The sequence below is a fragment of the Tetrao urogallus genome (genome assembly GCF_951394365.1).
Source record: "Tetrao urogallus genome assembly, chromosome: 22".
Taxonomy (NCBI): Eukaryota; Metazoa; Chordata; class Aves; order Galliformes; family Phasianidae; genus Tetrao; species Tetrao urogallus.
Genome location: NC_136835.1, coordinates 562598 through 580226, shown reverse-complemented (window position 1 = coordinate 580226; position 17629 = coordinate 562598). Strand labels below are relative to the sequence as shown.

The 17629-nt window shown below is 52.2% G+C and overlaps 1 protein-coding gene across 1 annotated transcript; it reads right to left on the bottom strand.

Annotated features, from left to right (window-relative positions):
* Window positions 1-14031: 14031 nt before the first annotated feature.
* On the bottom strand, window positions 14032-16360 carry PTS (6-pyruvoyltetrahydropterin synthase; the record flags this gene model as incomplete). Its single annotated transcript, XM_079545816.1, has 6 exons — window positions 14032-14173; window positions 14296-14366; window positions 14626-14682; window positions 15270-15292; window positions 15576-15655; window positions 16287-16360. 6 exons carry the CDS (start codon window positions 16358-16360, stop codon window positions 14032-14034), a joined length of 447 nt encoding a protein of 148 aa, XP_079401942.1.
* Window positions 16361-17629: the final 1269 nt, after the last annotated feature.

Genomic DNA, 17629 nt, shown 5'->3' with positions numbered 1-17629 from the left:
ACAAACAGACCCAGAGAGGTGGAAGCTGCCTATCTGGAATGAAGTTGCAGACACCTTTGCCCAGACCCCACACTGCAGCTGGAGCTGACCTGGAGCCAACCAAACTGCTCACCCTGCAGTCCCTGGCTCACCTCACGCATACAAATCCCTCTCGCTTCCTCCCTCCTCCCCCAGCCCAGATTTCCTGTATATCTTTGCCACAACAACTCAAAGAGCCCTTCCCACCGCCACAAGATCAAAAGAGGTCAGCTCAGCCCCAGCCTGATTTATAGACCCAACCGCAGCACCCTTCAGAGCTGCCCTGAACACTGCACACCCCAGCGTGAAATGTGGATACGGACAACATGGGAGCTGTGGGCATCTCACACCACTGGGCTGCAGCCATGTCCTTTCTCTGCCATGTTCCTCTGACTCTAATCACCTCCAGAGCTGTCCATGCCTGGCCGGGATGCAAAACTACAAACCGGCAGAGGTAGAAGGGATCCTCAGGTCCCTCTGGCCCAAGCCCTGCTGCAGCAGGGATAACAGAGCAGTGCCCGCGTCCTCGGCCAGGGCTGTGGAAAGTTGCTGCCATCTCCTGGGCAGCCCGGCACCTCGCCCATCAGCTACTTCTCCCTTGGGCTCCCTGAGCTGGGCAGCACAACGCAGAAGCCCTGCGAACTGTGGCGGCCGTGGGCCTTCTGCAAACAGGGGTGCAGCCTGGTAGTGCCTCTGGACAAACACACTGCCCACAAGGCAAATAAAGCACGGGGAGCACTAACAGGGCACAGCTGAGCACCTGCTCTGCTCTCTGGCGATGTGCAGGGCTCCAGTGTCACCCAGGCACATTCCTTTCCATGGGAAGGTGATGCAGTGCTGGTTTCTGCCCTCGCTCCAGGTCTGCTCGCAATGGCACTGAGCACCTGCACTGCCCCAGGCAGATGGCTTTCCCTTTCCTGTGCAAAGTTTGCAGGATGGAGATGGCGAAACTCCCAGAAACCCCTCATGTGCCAGAGCAGGAGACAGTTTGCTGGCAGCACTGGGAAAGCCAGGTAGGAGCTGTGCCAAAAGTAGACACCACACAGGGCCAGGGGTGGGCCAGGGGCTTGCAGGTGGCAGCAGAGATGCCCTGGCTGCAATTTCGCCTGCCACTTGTGATGGAGGATGGAGGGCAGGAGCAGGGGCAGTCACAGAACTCTGACTGGCTTAGCGGGGAGCTGCACCAGTGCAACCTGCCAGAGGAGAGAACAGAAAGCCAGAAGCTGGAATATGGAAGTGTTGAGAGGCTGTGTAGGCCGGCAGGAAAATTCCCTTGTTAAACTTCTCCCTTTAGAGAAGTGCCCTTTTACAAAGCCTTTCTTTTGCAAACTCCCTCCTCCCTGCCCTGCAAGCCTTTCTGATGCAGATAACAAAGAGGTCTTCAGGACTTCATCCCTCAGAAGCAAATGCAGAGAAAAATCCTCTTTTTTTTATTCATATCCAGATAAAGCCCTTCCAGGGCTATCAAGCCAGCCAAAAGTCTTTATGGGGAAATACCATCCTAGGGGCTGGGGCAGAGGGTCAGGACATTTCCATGGGATGTTTCCCTGCAGCAATCCTAGATTGCATAGGGGAATAGTGGCCTCGCAGTTCCCTCCTGGTGGCTGTAAAATGTGTTCCTCATTGGTGCTGAAGTCCCAGCCCAGAGCTGCTGTGACCCCCAGAGAGCTGCTGTGATCCCAGGACACTGCTGCAGAGCATGGCCAGGTAGGATATGCCACACACCATGCGCAGCACAAGGGATCTCTCAAAACCAGCTCAGCATCCCAGCAGCAATAAAACACCCCGCCATTATCAAACAAACCGTTTGCAAAGCAGACCAGTAAACCTCAACTACCTGCTGTTCACCTTGAGCAAATAAATAGTCCAATAAAGCCATAAGGGGGAGATGGAAGCAAAGGCACCACCCATGCCTGGAGCAGTGCCGGCAGCCTCACAACGCCTTTCTGCAGCACCCGGGGGGCTGGGAAGGAGCCCCAGCACTCCGCATGGCCCTGGCTCTGTCCCATTCAACTCCAATGGCATCACCTGTTCAGCCACAGTGCGCACGGGACAGCTGGTGCCGGTCCTGCTGTAAATCATGGGAGCAGGTTGTTGCGTGCAGTGGTTTATTGTACCTCTGGGTTTTGCTAAAGGCGCTCCCTCACATGCCGGCTGCTGCTGTGAGTTTCATTTTCCCAGCTCCTGCTCTCCCTCAGGCCAGCAGCACTGCGGGGCTGAAGCTCTGCACCTGCCGCACAGCCTGGACCTCAGGATACTGCCTGCCTGTTCCAGTCCTTGCCCACGGCAGGGAAGGTGCATCTATCCCTGGGGAAGACAAAAAAAGGAGTGGAGCTGATGTGAGGAAGGGAGTGGGGAGCAGACCCTGTCCCAGTGCACCAAGCAGAGGTCAAAGGTCTGCGTGAGCATCCCCAGGGATGGTCAGATCCCACAGTCTGGCTGTTTACGCACCCTGTGAGAGCCTCCAGAAAGGCAAAGTGAGGGCCCAGCTCCTGTCACTGCCGGTTCCGGGAGGTAGAAGCCACCTCCTGTGGGAATGCAGAGAACAGCACAAGGCTTCTTGTAAGTGGTCATGGTTCGACCTTGAAAGAAGCCCGTGGAAACTGCAGCTCCAGCTTCAGTTTTGCCCACAAATACACAGAAGATAGGGCGGGGAAGGAGCCACAGCACATGTGCCTGCAAGGAGAAAGAAGGGCAAGAGAATACGTCCTGTCCATCTGCCAAGAGGGGACACGGGCTCATCCCCAGATGAATCAGATCATGAAGCCATTTCTGAGCTAAAAATCTCCATGTTTTTGCTTCCCCCAGCTATCCTCCCGGCTATGTCCCCTCAGCGTGACAGATATCAGTTTTCCCCTTCCCATGGAAAATACAGCTTTCACCTATCTGCACAGTTGAGGAACAAAACTGTAAATCCCCACACAGCACACATCGTGTAACGCACAACTTCCACTGCTGCTTACAAAGATCTCTTTTGCTTTGGATGATTGGTGATGGTTATCACCTTCCTTGTGATATATGTGACACCGTCACATCCTGCCTTTCTTTCTCCAAAATGAATCGCTCTCTCGGAAGCAAATGTATCTGTTTCCAGCACCCCTTCCTCCAGTGACACCAGTCTGACTCATCCTCACTGGCAGAGAATGGCGCAGAGCTATTGCAAGACCATGTGTGAAACCCCCAAGGGCAGATAAACAGCAGTGAGGCTGTGCTAGCAAAACCCTCTGCTTTCACCTTGCTCTGTTTTTCCCCTCTCCATCCCCTCACTGCTGGCTGCCTTCCTTTCTTGAGCTCCTCCAGCTGTTTGTTGCAGGGCAGCAGACCCTGTTTGTGAGGGACCGTGACCCTCTGGGCTCCTTCCTCCTTTGCTCAGGGACACGTAGGAGGAAGGGAGAAGTGACCAGGAAATGTGGCCACGACCTCAGCCAATTTAATGAGCCAAAAGAACTCGATCTCTCATTTTCTCCATACCCTTTGCATTAGGGTAAAGTTTACCTCTGACCCATGTCAATGTCACCAAGAACACACCACCTTTCCCAACGCATCCCCTTTTTCTCCCACTCTTCTCTGCTGCTTCCTTCTCACCTGCATTTCCTGAATTCATCTATTCTCTTTCTGGTACTTTCTTTCACTTCTGCTCAGCTTTTGTTTGAAATGTTGAACACAATCACACACATCACAGGAGGGGCGAAAGGGAGCCGCCTGTGTGAGATGGTTTGATGTTGGAAAAAGGGAAGATGAGAAGGGGAAAGGAATGCACTGAGGGGTTTCCCAGCCCAGAAGAGGCTGGGCAGAATTCAGATGGGTTCAGCAGAACTGCAGTGAGGGCCTCTGGGAGCTGCCAGCATGGGGCAGATGGAGGCAGGAAAACCATTCCCTGCTGACTCAGGCCTGCCACCAGCACTGATGAGCCCCACACCTCTGATGAGTGCTGCACCCTGGGTTTCAGGGTGGAAAGACACCATCAGCCCACGCCGTCACCTCCCCGATGGCTCAAGGAGTGCTTGCAAAAGCCAGCCTCTGACATCCCTGCCAACAGCCCATGGGAGCACCGAGGGAGAGAAGACCAAAGCTCGGGCTGCTTTGCACAGAACACTATCCGAGAGGTTTCGCTGAGCCAGCTGTCTGCAGATACCTCTGCCAGCATGGGTTGGTTTGGTCACTAAGGAAAGCAGGGCAGGGGCTGGCAGTGGGAGCACAGTGCTGCTCTGTGTCTCCACGGCCTGCGGTTCCTGCAGAGGTCATGGAGACTCCTGCACAAATGCACACAAAAGCGGCTCAGGGGAGCAGGCGAGCAGGGACTTGCTTTACATCCCTGGGACTCCCCCATGATACACCTGCTGTGGGTTTTACCCCCGCACAGATCATCATCCCTTTATTTTAAACAGTTCACCTAGAGGCCAAGCAGCCAGGAGGAAGTAATCTCTAAAACCACGAGAAACCTCCCACCAGGGGTGTGTACAACGACCTGGATGGGGAGGGGGAAATATTTGCATTTACCTCATCAAGATCTCCATATAAATGGGCTGGGAAATGTCAGGCTTTCTCAGCTCCCAGGTGCATGAAGCAGGGACATCCAAGAGGATGATGGCAGCTCACTTCTCGCTGCAATTCCTCCTCTTCGGGACTCTGCTCATCCCTGCGTACCTGCAGATAGAAGAATGTGAGTTTGTCAAGGATCTCTCAGTTGAGAGCAATTTCTCAGTGACCGTGACGCCCGAGGAGTACATGGCCAACACAAGCTATCAGGGTAAGCATCTTCCATCCCACTGTGCCTCCTCTGCTGCCCCTAACCCTCTGGGATCCTTGAATCTTAAGCTGTTCTTAGATGTGCTCAGAACCTGTGTGGTCTAATGATGCTTTCTTTATTTCAGGCAGGAGATAGCTCTCCTACTTGTCCCCTGTTTATTCCTATTCCATGTCTATACAATCAGCCTCAAATTCTCTTTCCTTCCTTGGGGTTTTTTTTTCCACCTTAACCTTTTGGCCAAAAAACACGAAGGACTCAAAAACACAGAATTTTGAGGGGTGCTGCTTTGTGGTTTTGTTCCCTTTCCTCCTTGAGTTTTGCCCTTGTTGGCAGTAATGGCTCTACAGACAAAAAAGATGTTGCTTTGCAGTTGACACACATTCAGCATCAATCACAGAAAATGGCTTTTAATCCTGTAAGAGATTCAGTCCCAGCATACATGGCAGCCTTGCCCTGCTTCCCAGACCTGACAACAGGCATCCCTTTGCCTTAAGGTTCAGAAATCCGAACGCTGAGAGCAGGGAAAGAAGGACACCCTGAGCCCTTCCTTTTCTGCTGGGATGGACAGGCACAGCTTCCCTCGTGCCTCTCCCCAGGGAGCACCACTGCAGGTGGCTGCATTTTTCACAGGAGAGGGTTTTGCTTACAGCTGTTACTTCGAGCTATGATTCTTTCTGAGTGGAGGATTTGGGACTGACACTGCCATCTCACACCATCTCCTCTATCTCTGGCAGTCCTGAGTGGTTTCACTTGAAGCCACTCTCACCCAAAGGACTCTGAGGGCCAGGAGGACTACAGCCATGTGGGACACACAGCTGTACACAGCTGAATGCTGGCAGGCAGGTCTCCCCTTGCTCCGTGTGCTTACAGCCCCACTGCTGCCCGCAGTAGCAGCGTGGTGCACAGCAGCATTGCGCAGACTTGTCACAGCCGTGAATCAGCAACCTGGGATGGAGACGTGGGGAAAGCAACAGGGTGGGGATGGCACAGTCAGCTATGGGCTGCTCACCAGTCATCCCCTGCGCATTTTCCACCCCTGCCATTTGCATGGGAGCCAGAAAAGGTTTCCTCACTGGAGCTGTGGTTTGGTTTGGTGTCGTCATCCTCCATAGCAGGGAGTGCAGATGGGGACTGAAGAGATCCCTCTTTTAGGAGGAGGGGGGAGGTGAGGGGCTCTTCTTGCTTTAGCAGGGGGACACCATTCTCCCTGTGCCTCTGTGTCACATAGAGAGCCCTGTGCCAGCAAACACTCCCTTGGCTGAAAGCCCTGAAGGCAGGGGATCTGAGATAGCTGTCCTACAGGACAGACAACTTACCTTGTCTCCCCTGCTCTCTTTGCAGTTACGATAAGTGATGAAGGAAACCACACTGCTGACAGAAGTGTGACCATGTATTTACTTCAAGCCTTGTCCCCTGAAAATACCACTGCAGGAATATGGAACGTAACAGACGTGCTAAACTGCAGTGATGTTAACACAGCAATGTTAAATGCCTCTGAAGATCTGTTGGCAACAGCAAACTGGACATCTCTAAGCAGTAACATATCTTCCGTGGAAATAAGGTAACACTATGCCCACCTTTGAGTATCCAGCTGGGATAGTACTTGCCTGTGCCAGCTCCTGGTAATGCCCACAGTCAGGATCCCACCCCCAGAGCAGCAGCTGTGACAAACCCTTGTGCCTGCTCCAGATTTTCACTTGAGAATACCGAGGAAATATTTCCGGCAAAGCCAGATCTGGAGGTCTCTCCACTGCCAGCCTGCTGGCTTCCTCACATCAATAGGGATGTAAATTAGTTCAATGGAAATTAAGGGATTGAACACCCCTTATTTCCATGAACACTAATGGAGCTGCATCAGTGGAAATATTTGCCAAAGGAAACCATAGGAAACCTGAATGGCCTTATCTGCCAAAAGGAAGAATGCAAGAGCGCGTTACTCTAATGATTGCAAGGAACACTGCTGTTACAAGAAACAGATGGTCACAATACACATCCCATCTCATAATCTGTTCTTCATGCCCTTTTTCCTCTCTTTCCTCCTTCCATAGGGTATACATAATCTTTGACAACACTTCCACCGAGTTCAAGAGTGTGACTCTGCGGGAAGGTAAATAAATAGGGTGCAGTGGGGTGGTCCCACAGTGGGGTGAGCAGTGCCCTGAGCAATGTGCCGTGGTGTTGGGTTTCCCATTTCTCCAGTAGTCAGGAGACAAGGCAAAGACACCAGAGTGGCAAGAAGGTCTTCAGGATTATTGCTGAACTTGAACATTTCCTAACATTTTCAACTTTAAGGGACACTAAACAGCCACAGACAAGTTGCAGGTTGTATATTAGGAAGAATTTTCCTTCCAAAAGAGCAGTCAGGCACTGGAACGGGCTGCCAGTGAGGTCACCAAACTTGGAGGTCTTTAAGGAAAAGGCAGGTGGAGTACGCAGGGACGCGGTTTAGTGGGCAGTGGTGTTGGTATGTGGACAGTTGGACTGGATGATCCTACAGGTCTTTTCCAACCTTACTGATTCTATGATTCTAAGTGCAGAAGGCTATTTCTGCAAGTATTGGTGCAGACTTTATCCCCCTCTTCTCTCTGTCACACAGAAGTGAAGTAGAAATTGTGGCTTGCCGTCACTGGTAATGTTTCTGTAGTCCAGGGGATCCCCTGCCCCCAGGAGCCTCAAGCCTAACTTGATGATTCTCCATTCACATCAGTGGATATATTCATGCATCCCACTCTGTACGGCAGGTCTGACACACATTTCTGAGAAATGACAGCAAGTAGGTCTGTAGCTGGTCCTCTGCACTTCTAATCTACCCTGGGGGTTTCTTTCAGTTCCACAAACAGATCCAACCACACCCTCGACAACCACCGACTCCGTCTCCGCAATCCAGAGCAGCTTCTTCTTCATCGCCATCACTCAGCTGCTGATGCTCCTCACTACAAGCAAACTGCTCTCTTAGGAGATGGGGAGAGGAGATGACCCAGCTGTGCTGCTCCTCTCCTCACCCACAGGTGGGAGGGCAGGCAGCTGATCTACTCAGGAAAATCACTCACTTCTTATGCATATTAAGATGATAACTGCATTTCTACATTAGATTATAAGGGTTTATGGCCACAGAGCTGATCTCCCCTTACTCCCCTCACCCAGGGCCAGCACACGCTGCAAAATTAGCAAGTCAGAGATCACTCTGATCAGAACAGCTGGAGAAGGTGATTGAGGAGGGCAGACCCCTTCTAACCAGGGGCACTGGGTGGGTTAATCCTTTCCTCAGCTCCTGGGGTCCTGTGAAGCACAAAAAAAAAAAAAAAAAAAAAAGCATGAAAATGCTCAAGAGAAGAGAAAGGCCCTCTGCTCATCCTAATACGGGTGTGTGCTGAGGAGCTGGAAGAGAGGTCTGTGAGCCACAGGCAGGGCAGAGTTGTTCTGTGTCCTGGAAAGTTCCCTCGGTTTGGTTCTGGCTCTCTGGAACGGTGGAGCGGGTGGGGTTTTTTTTTTTGTTTGTTCTCTTTTTTTTTTGTTTTTATTTTTAATCAGTAGCAGTTTCTGCTGCAAGATGAGATTGGATGGGCCACTGAATGTCTTGATTTTATTATCGTTTGTATTTTTATATGGATGGAGTTTATGAAGGAAATTTCAAACTTCTGGAAAGTAATTACTATTTTTTTTTTTTTTTTTTTTTTTTTTCTGAAGTGAATCTAAATAAACCAAAGAATAAAAGCTGGCTGTTTCACTGAGCAGTGTTTGCTGGCTGGGACACGGCCAGGCTCCAGCCCCAACCAGCACAGTCTGCCCCTGCAGCTCATGGCCACGTTTAAGGGGAATTTGCCTTCACCTGTCCTTGAACCCAGCCCTCAGCCCTCAGCCCTGCGGACTCCAAAGCCTGGCTGCCTCCCCACAACGCGCCCCTCTGCTCCCCACTGAGGATCTTGTTGCTCTGAAGCGGACATATCTCACTCGAGTCCACTTTTGTTCAGATTTTGTCTGAAAAGCCACGGCTTGCCTCAAAGAAGAGATGTTCCTCCCTCTCATAGTTAGGCTGTGGTGGAGCCCTGCTGATTTCCACTTATTCCCAGCCCTGGCGTGGGCTGGCCGCTTTGTAAGGTTGGCCGTCCCTAGAACAAAATCAAGCACAGTATTACAGATGACATTTCCACTGCATCGTGCATGGAGTGATCCACGCACTTGTGGAATGTTTCACAGAATTTCACTGAAATACACCTTTGTGGCCCAGCTACTACAGTTGCCTTCGGTTTTGCAGGCAGATTAATTAGCAGCTCCCAGGTAACTGGAATAATGTTATACCTTCTGCTACAGAAGCACACAGCACTCAATAAAATCCTACTTAGTGCAATAGACTGCCTTTCTATTCTAATCTTCCTGTCAATATGACTATCTGGTCAGATAACAGCTCAGATAATAGGTATCAAATCCGTTCCAGGTAACCTTGTGGCAACACCTCTTACCAGGTGTAGGGTGGGGTGCAGGCTGGGATGCTGAGCACTGGGCTGCACCGTTCCCTATGTGCAGAGAATGAGAAATCCCTCATGCTTTCAGCAGCCCCTTCTCCCACAAAATGCCCCCATTTTCCTGTCCTGGATTTCCTGCTGTTTAAGCATTACTAGAACAGCTGCAGCTGTGAGCAACAAAGCTCCGCAGCACTTCTCCACCCTTCCCCTGATTGCTGCAGCTTCATGCCACCCAGGGAAGCTCAGTGCTTCATAGAAATCATGACAACCCCAATCTCTTGGAATGCAGACGTAACCTTCTACTGCTATTTCTCACCTTCGATACAGCAAGAGGAAGTGCATCACTCATTCTGAGAGCAACCTGACCATCAGGATTAAACATTAACCTTCCTTGCTCCATTTCCACCCATGCAGAACAAGGAGCAGCTCCAGCTCCTGCTCCCCACTGCCCCATCGCTCCCAGCAGCAGCAGCCCCAGCTCCAAGGGCAGAACACATAGAGTGGAAGGGCCATGCCATACCCCTGCACGCTTCTGCATCACTTTGAGAGCAGCCATTGAGTTTCCCAAGCCCCACTGCAGCGAGGGAACAAACAGCTCCTGCCTCCGGTGCAGTGATAGGCTGCTGACCCTCCCATCCTAATGGCTTTATGGCACTTAGGGACACGCACACCCACAGCAGTAAAAGGAACATCAGGTAGCAGGACAAAGCATGCAAACATCAGAAAATGCCCCAACCAGTGCTACACGTCAGCATCCCTGTACATGTGGTGTGACCACGTGTTCCTTCCCTCTCTGAGCACACAGGACACAGTGCAAGGGCAAAGCCTGCTCCCTGCTCCCCAGCACTGCCCTCCCCACTGCACACAGGGCCCGGAACCACACGCCATGAGCCTGGAGCTGCAGGAGGAAGAGCTGGGCTGCCCCATCGGACGCACTGTGTGGGTTATTCATTAACGCGGTCATTGTTGGGGCTATAGTGAAATGCAAGCAACATCCTTGGGAATGGCACTGAACTTGGCTCAGCCCCAGTACTTGCCCACACCCCGCAACACTGCCCCTGTGTGGGGCAGGAAGGCAGGAGGGGGACCTTCCACTCATTCCCTGCTAAATACGGTGCAGCATGTTTCTGATCTTGCCATCATTATACCGTTATTCGTGTTTTCTGTGTGCTGAAGCTGGAAGTCATGCTCCCACAGTAGCTCTCCTGGGACTGGATTTGAAATTTTAATTGCTGTCCCAGACACCCCCATCACCTGAACAGCTCTCCTATGGCCAATTTCATCACTCAGTAACTAAGTCACAGCACAGATTAATGTTTAACAATGCTAGCTAATTTTATACAGCCGTACCCAGCCTATGAATTTGGAGGTTGATTCCCACAGACTTTCCTGCATGGACTCACACATTCCTGAAAAAACTGAGTCCCTTATGAGCAGAAGGCATGCACCAGAACCCCTGGGGCATCACAATCCCAACACCGCCTGCCCCTGGCACCCACACCATTTCCCAGTCCCTTCTTTATTTCCATCACTCCAGCTCTGCTGCAATTTAAACCTGACAGATCATAGAATCATTGAAGTTGGAGAAGACACCTAAGGTCCAACTGCCCACCTACCACCAATGTTGGGACATGACCGTGTCCCTCAGTGCCACATCTCCACATTTCCTGAACACCTCCAGGGACGGTGACCCCACCACCCCCTGGGCAGCTGTGCCAGTGCCCAAACACTATTCTGGAGAAGTTTCTCCTGGTACCCAAGATCAGACAGAAGAACCTGAGTACTTCCTGGACATGCAGTGCAGCAATAGATACAAATTCCCCAGTTACTGCGGGACTTTGTCAGCGTGTTGTACTGCAGTAAAACAAATGTAGGTTATTTTTTTCTGGCCCAGTACCCAATTTCACACTAAAAATAGTACATTGCCATACTCATGTGCTTGTTTATTGTCATCACTGTCAATAGCTGCATTACACTTCTGAGAAAGCCACCATGTGGTATGTTTGGGTTCCCATGACGTACTAAAGATCCAAAGGACTTGTGAATCACACAGCACCATTTATCACAGTGGTTAGCCAGCCTGACATCTCTGGCTGGCATCGCACCAGAGAATGAGAGAACAGCAGAACCCAGAGAAGGGGCACAGCCTCCCAGGGCAGCACCAACCAGAACGAAGGCTGCCATGTCCCACGTGGTGAGAAATGGGGGGCTGCAGTGCCCTCAGCAGCACAGTGTCCCTTTCAGCTGAGATCTGAGCACTCCCACCTGTGTGATGCTGCAGAGCATGGCTGTCCAACCTTCTGGCTTCCCTGGGCCACACTGAGTGAAGAGGAAATGTCGGGCTGTATGCATAGGCTGCACTGCAAATAATGCCTTCCACTTATTTGCATGGAAACTACATCAGATGCAAAGAGCACAGTAACACTATTGAATAGAGCACGTTCTCAGCTACAGAACACTGCTTTTCTACCTAGGCACCACCACTAGCTGTGCATTTTCACCAGCAATGAACAAGAGCTGCATGCTGCACATGACAAAACCTGCCCCAGCAGAGGTGACCACTGTCACCAGTGCTGAAACACACCGCCCACCCCTCTCTGTGCTCACATCCACTCTTTGGTCTCCAGAAATGTTCACCAAGCATTGATGGATGCCACTGGGTGCCATTTTTTCTGCATGGAAGAATTCAATTCCACACCTTTGCTTCATCTGCCCTTCCATGTCAGACACCATTGTGTCAGACTGCCCCTCTGCTGCCATCTGTCACATGGCAACAACATGCAATGGATCTTGGTGGGAGGGTTCAACCTCTACTGCTGCACCACCAGCATCCGCCTCTGATGTGGTGGGCTGACATCATAAAACAGGAGGCATTACTTTCAGAGCAGCCCTCATTAACTATACAAGGTAGTTAATGTACATAACTAATAAAGCTTATTTTAATTTTTAATATTTTACTACATTAAAAACAGAGGGCAACAAAGCCATCAAACCATTGGGATGTGTGACCTTGCTGTGAAGCTACACATCAGTGTGGTTTGGTGGCAGTGGCTGCAGCTTTCAGTGTGGTCTCACGGTGTTGGTCAGAGATGTTTGACTAAATCTTACTCTTCCTGTGCTTCATGCTTGCACACAGTTGTTCTCTAGTACATGCACTGCCAACCCCCTGTGCCCTGGGTTCAGCCACGCAGTGACCATGGCGCTCTGCTGTGTGTGCGCTGTGAGCGCTGGGTGCACACCTGGAGCCAGGCTGTGCAGCTGTGTGGGTCAGACACAACTGCTGCAGAGCCTTCAGCTCCCAAAGCGCTGCCCTTAGGAGGACAGGAGGCAGCGCCAGAGCTCTGCAGCTCTGCTGTTACAGAGGATGAGGTCACCGGGGCCCTGAGCCACGCCTGGCCACAACATCTGAGCAATAATGGATGAAGGCACAGGACCATCCTCTTCCTAGCAGCCACAGTTTAAAAGAAAGCAGTCAAAGTATTTTCTAGAGCTGTAACCAGCACATTCCAGCCAAAGGTGAACTATTAGGCAAGCTTCATTAAACCTTTCCAAGTGGTGCTGTTTGCTGTCATTACTCAGCCACAAACTTCCTTGTAGAGCTCATGAATTATTACTCTGGGTATCACCTTTTAAATTACATACATTTAGTTGTTCTTTGTGGCCATACCTCCCAATGACTCTCAGTACCACTTGGCACATTGCTCATGTGATGGGGAATCACACACAGAGCTGCTCCTGCCTGGGCTGGCAGGTGGGAGGCCCTCGTCGCAGCCAGCTGAACTGCACCGTTGTTCCCCAACTGGTTTTACATGCATTCCTCTTCCAGCTCTTTGATTTCACAGTATGCCTACAATTTCAGGAACCTTCAGAAGAACTGGCTGGCGCTCAGTCACAGCCCCATCCTCTGTAAGCACCCAGCTGCAGGAGGCCGTGGAAGCAGCAGCCCCAGTGGTTGGTGCACACTGAGTGTCTACATGAGCTTTCCAGTATGGGGTTCTGATGGTGAAAACACCACACAGCTGCTGATCGCTGCAGTGGGAGCACTCACTGGCTGCTTCCTCCAGAAAAGGAGAGCTTCATGCTGTTCCTACAGAATTGCTGAACAAAAGCACACCTTATCTTGCTGCTTGTGCCAAAAAGCTTTTGGGAGTCTACAGTGAGCATAGTCTCAAAGCACCCTAATATGGGCCAATAAGCCGTATTTAGGTCAACTTTTTACATGGGTAGACAGTGACAGGACAAGGGAAAATGGTTTTAAACTTAAAAAGGGGAGATTTAGATTAGATGTCGGGGGCATTTTTCACAGAGAGAGCAGTGAGGCGCTGGCACTGCTGCCCAGAGAGCTGTGGGTGCCCCATCCCTGCAGGCACTCCAGGCCAGGTGGGATGGGGCCCTGGGCAGCCTGAGCTGGTGGGGGGCAGCCCTGCCCACGGCCGGGGGTTTGTACTTAGATGATCTTTAAGGTCCCTCCAACCTAAGCTGTTCTATGATTCTAAGACATACACACTACCAAGCCACCTCCTCTCTGGAGAGCTGCTTTATTTAGCATGGTACAATTGCAGATTGCACATCAGCTCAGCAATCTGGTTTTATGAAACCAGAATGTCTTGGATAAAGGCAGATGTATCAATGAATTGTGATAACCCAAACTGCTGCAAGATTTCTGGCAGAAGAATTACGTTGGTTGGTTCTTTTGCAGTACATAACCAAGGCTTCACTTCAGCACACAGGTGAGCAGGGCTGATGCTGTCACTGACGTGAGCAGGTGTCAGTTTCCAACCAGTTGAGCTTCGGCTCATTTCACCTCTCAGAAATCGTTTCTTCTCCTTTATAGACCACAATGTTCTGGTCTGTTTCGTACACTTTGACTTTATAGAGCATTCCCACAGGCAGGAGCCTCTTGAGGTTTTCCCAGATGAACACTGCAACGTTCTCTGTGGTGCTGGGAGCGAAACAGCAGCAGACTCAGAACCGTCAGTGATGGCACCCACAGCGCTACCCCAGCCGAGGACTGAGCCCCGCAGATCGCTGCCCAGCCCTGCAGGCCCCCAGACCTCCACCCACCTCACCACCTCAGCGAAGTAGGGCACGTCCTTATCCAGGTTTTTGTGGTCGAGTGGCTCAATGATCGCCTGCTGCAGAAAGAGAGGTGTCCCGGCTCCAACACCATGCACCGGGCAGCAGTCTGTACAGAAATGTACAGACGTCCCTGCATCCATCCATTAACCTCCCAGCTGAGACATGGCACTGCCTCACATCACTGCGTTAAAACACTTCAATCCTAAATCACTCCTTCATTTCTTCTTTATTTCCCACCATTATTAACTCACCATGTTTCCACCAGACAAACAGCCCATCTCTAACACAGGGGTGTCTGGGAGAGGGGTGCTTTACCTGCATGTACGCTTTCAGGTCTGTCAGGTTTATAACCATTCCTGAGACGGGGTCAATCTGGAGAGAAAACAGAAGGCAGATTAGTAACCTAGCTACAGGCCCTTGTTACCAAGGCTGCTCTGAGCCGGCATGAATCAGGGCCACAAGAAAAATCCCTCTTCACCTTCACATACTGAGTCCCTACTCTGCCCCTGTATGTGCACACAGCAGCTTATGGCTCTGCTCCCTGACATCAGGGGGAAAAGGCTGCCTGCAACACACAGAATATAGAATCAGAAAGGTTGGAGAAAAGCTCTAAGACCATCCAGTCCTTCCACCTACCACCAATACTGCCCACTGACCACGTCCCTCAGTCCACACTTCCTGAACTCCTGCAGGGACAGTGACTCCACCACTTCCCTGCACAGCCTGTGCCACTGTCCGATCACTCCTTCCTAATATCTATCCTTAACAATCCAATCCAATCTAACCTCAGCAACCTCAGCGTCGTTATGGGCAAGGTGAACAGCTGATTGTTGAAAACTTCCCACAGTGATGCACACAGCACAGGAAACCCAGCAACTGAGCTGGATCTGCTGGAGACAGGGCCCCATTGCCCCACTGCCAACTGCTGCAAGGAATGAAGGAACGCCGAGAACACTCACCTCTCCACGCACAGTGACTATAACTGAAATTAAAAAAAAAAAAAAAGGAATTATCACGTCATGCATGTGACACCATGAGCCTCAGAACAAACCCCACTGGTGATGGAGGCAGACAACCCATTCAGCAGTACCTCACCAGGTGCAGGCTGCACAACACTTACAAGCACAACCCTTTAAGGAAAAGTTATCCACTGCATTAGGAGTGGTGGTCCTGAGTTACAGAAGCCATTCTTCTGACCCCTGGGACAGCCCTACGTCCATGAGGAGCAATATGCACACGTGCACATGTGGAAGCCAATCCCTTACCCTTGTAGTTGTGCCCGTGGCCATTGGGATTGTTGCACTTCCCAAAGAGTTTCAGGTTTTCTTCATCACTCAGTGATTTACTGCAGGAGGCAGACAAGGCATTTCAGAGTGCAGATTTTCATGGTGTCACCCCATCTGTGTGTCCCAGCTCCTCCCATTGCTCACCCCAGGCGAGGCTGGGTGAGATAAGGCCAAGTTGGATGGGAATAAGGCCAGGTTGGATGAGATGCTGGGCAGCCTGAGCTGGTGGGTGGCAGCCCTGCCTATGGCAAGGGGTTGGTACCAAATGGTCTTTAAGGTCCCCTCTAACTTGAGCCATTCAGTGACTCACACCCTCCCCGAATCCACACATAGCTTCTCCCACCCCAAGGGCAGCACAGAGGGAGTACAGCACAAAGCTCACCCTGGCACGGATCACCAAGTCCCACCCCATTCAACCCATGAAGACACAATGACATCGATGACTTTTTTTTTTTTTTTTTTTGGCTTTGCTTTTGTGCTCATGTTTGCAGTTCCGTACCGACCGCCTCACCCCAGCTGCAATTCATGCGTGAACAGCACAAAACCATTCGGGTTCCTGGTAGGAAGTGCCAGAACTGTAACCAGCGCTACTCCGTACTAACGAACGAACGAAGCCGGCGGAGCTTCCCCGTGCAACACAAAGCACGGCGACGGGACGGGGCCCAGCGGCACCCTGCGGACCCCCCTCACCTGTGCAGGCGGTGGCAGGCGCTGAAGCTGGCGGTGCGGGACAGCCGAGCCAGGCGCGCTGCGGGCGGTGCCATGGCGGGGCGGCTCCATCCGGGGCCCGGAGCGGACGGCTCCGCAGCGCCTCCCGCGATGCCCGGCGCGAAGGGACGCTGCGTTGCTCCGCGGTGCCGTGCCGAGCGCAGCTTTTGCTCTAGAGAACGTCAGCAAAATGCAACCGAGTTTGCTACAGTCTGGGCTGTTAGAGCAGGGGGTTTAGAGTCAGGAATGGAACGGGCTGAGATGGGCATTGAAGAGCGGTATCGGGGAGCAACACATGCTGTGTTCTCCTGGACAAATTGCAGCCCATGGCCTGGAGATCTGCACTCTGCTGGGCAAAGAACTGGGTGCACTGCTGGGTTCCCCAGGGGTCGGCGTTGGGGCCGTCCTGTTCAGTGCCCTTATTGATGATGTGCATGAGGGCACTGAGTGCATCCCAGCAGGTTTGCAGACAGCTCCACGTGGGGGGAAGCGTGCATCTGCCCGAGGGCAGGCAGCCCTACAGAGGGACCTGGACAGGCCGATGGCTGGGCTGAGGCCAACGGGACGGAGCTCAAGCAGCCGAGTGCCGGCTCCTGCGCTTCGGCCACAACAACCCCACGCGGCGCCGCAGGCTTGGGGCAGAGCGGCTGCAAGCTGTGCGGAGGGAAAGGAGCCGCGGCTGTCGGTCGGCGCTCGGCTGGGCGTGAGCCAGCAGTGTGCCCAGGTGGCCGAGAAGGCCGACGGCAGCCTGGCTGTGTCAGCAGCAGCGCAGCCAGCAGGAGCGGGAGGTGAGCGTCCCCTGCACTCAGCTCTGCGAGGCCGCAGCTCGGCGCTGTGCTCGGCGTTGGGCCCCTCGCTGCAATGCAGGCGTGGAGGCTGGGAGCGTGCAGAGAAGGGAACGGAGCTGTGAGGGGTCTGGAGCACAATGGGGTGCGATGGGGAGCGGCTGAGGGAGCTGGGATTGTTCAGTGTGGAGAAGAGGAGCTCAGGGGAAACCTCACTGCTCTCTGCAGCTCCCTGACTGGGGGCTGTGGTGGGCTGGGAGTCGGCCTCTTCTCACAGGAAACAGCAAGAGGACGAGAGGGAATGGCCTCAAGATGCTGCAGGGGAAGCAGGCTGGATATTAGGAAAACCATCTTCTCAAGAGCAGTGATTGGGCACTGGCACAGGCTGACAGGGTGCTGGTGGAGTCACAATTTCTGGAGGTGTGATGTGGCAATGAGGGGAACGGTCAGTGGGCAGTATTGGTGGTAGGTGGATGATTGGACTGGATGATCTTTTCAACCTTAATGATTCTATGACTTAGTGGAGCTTTGTGCAGACCT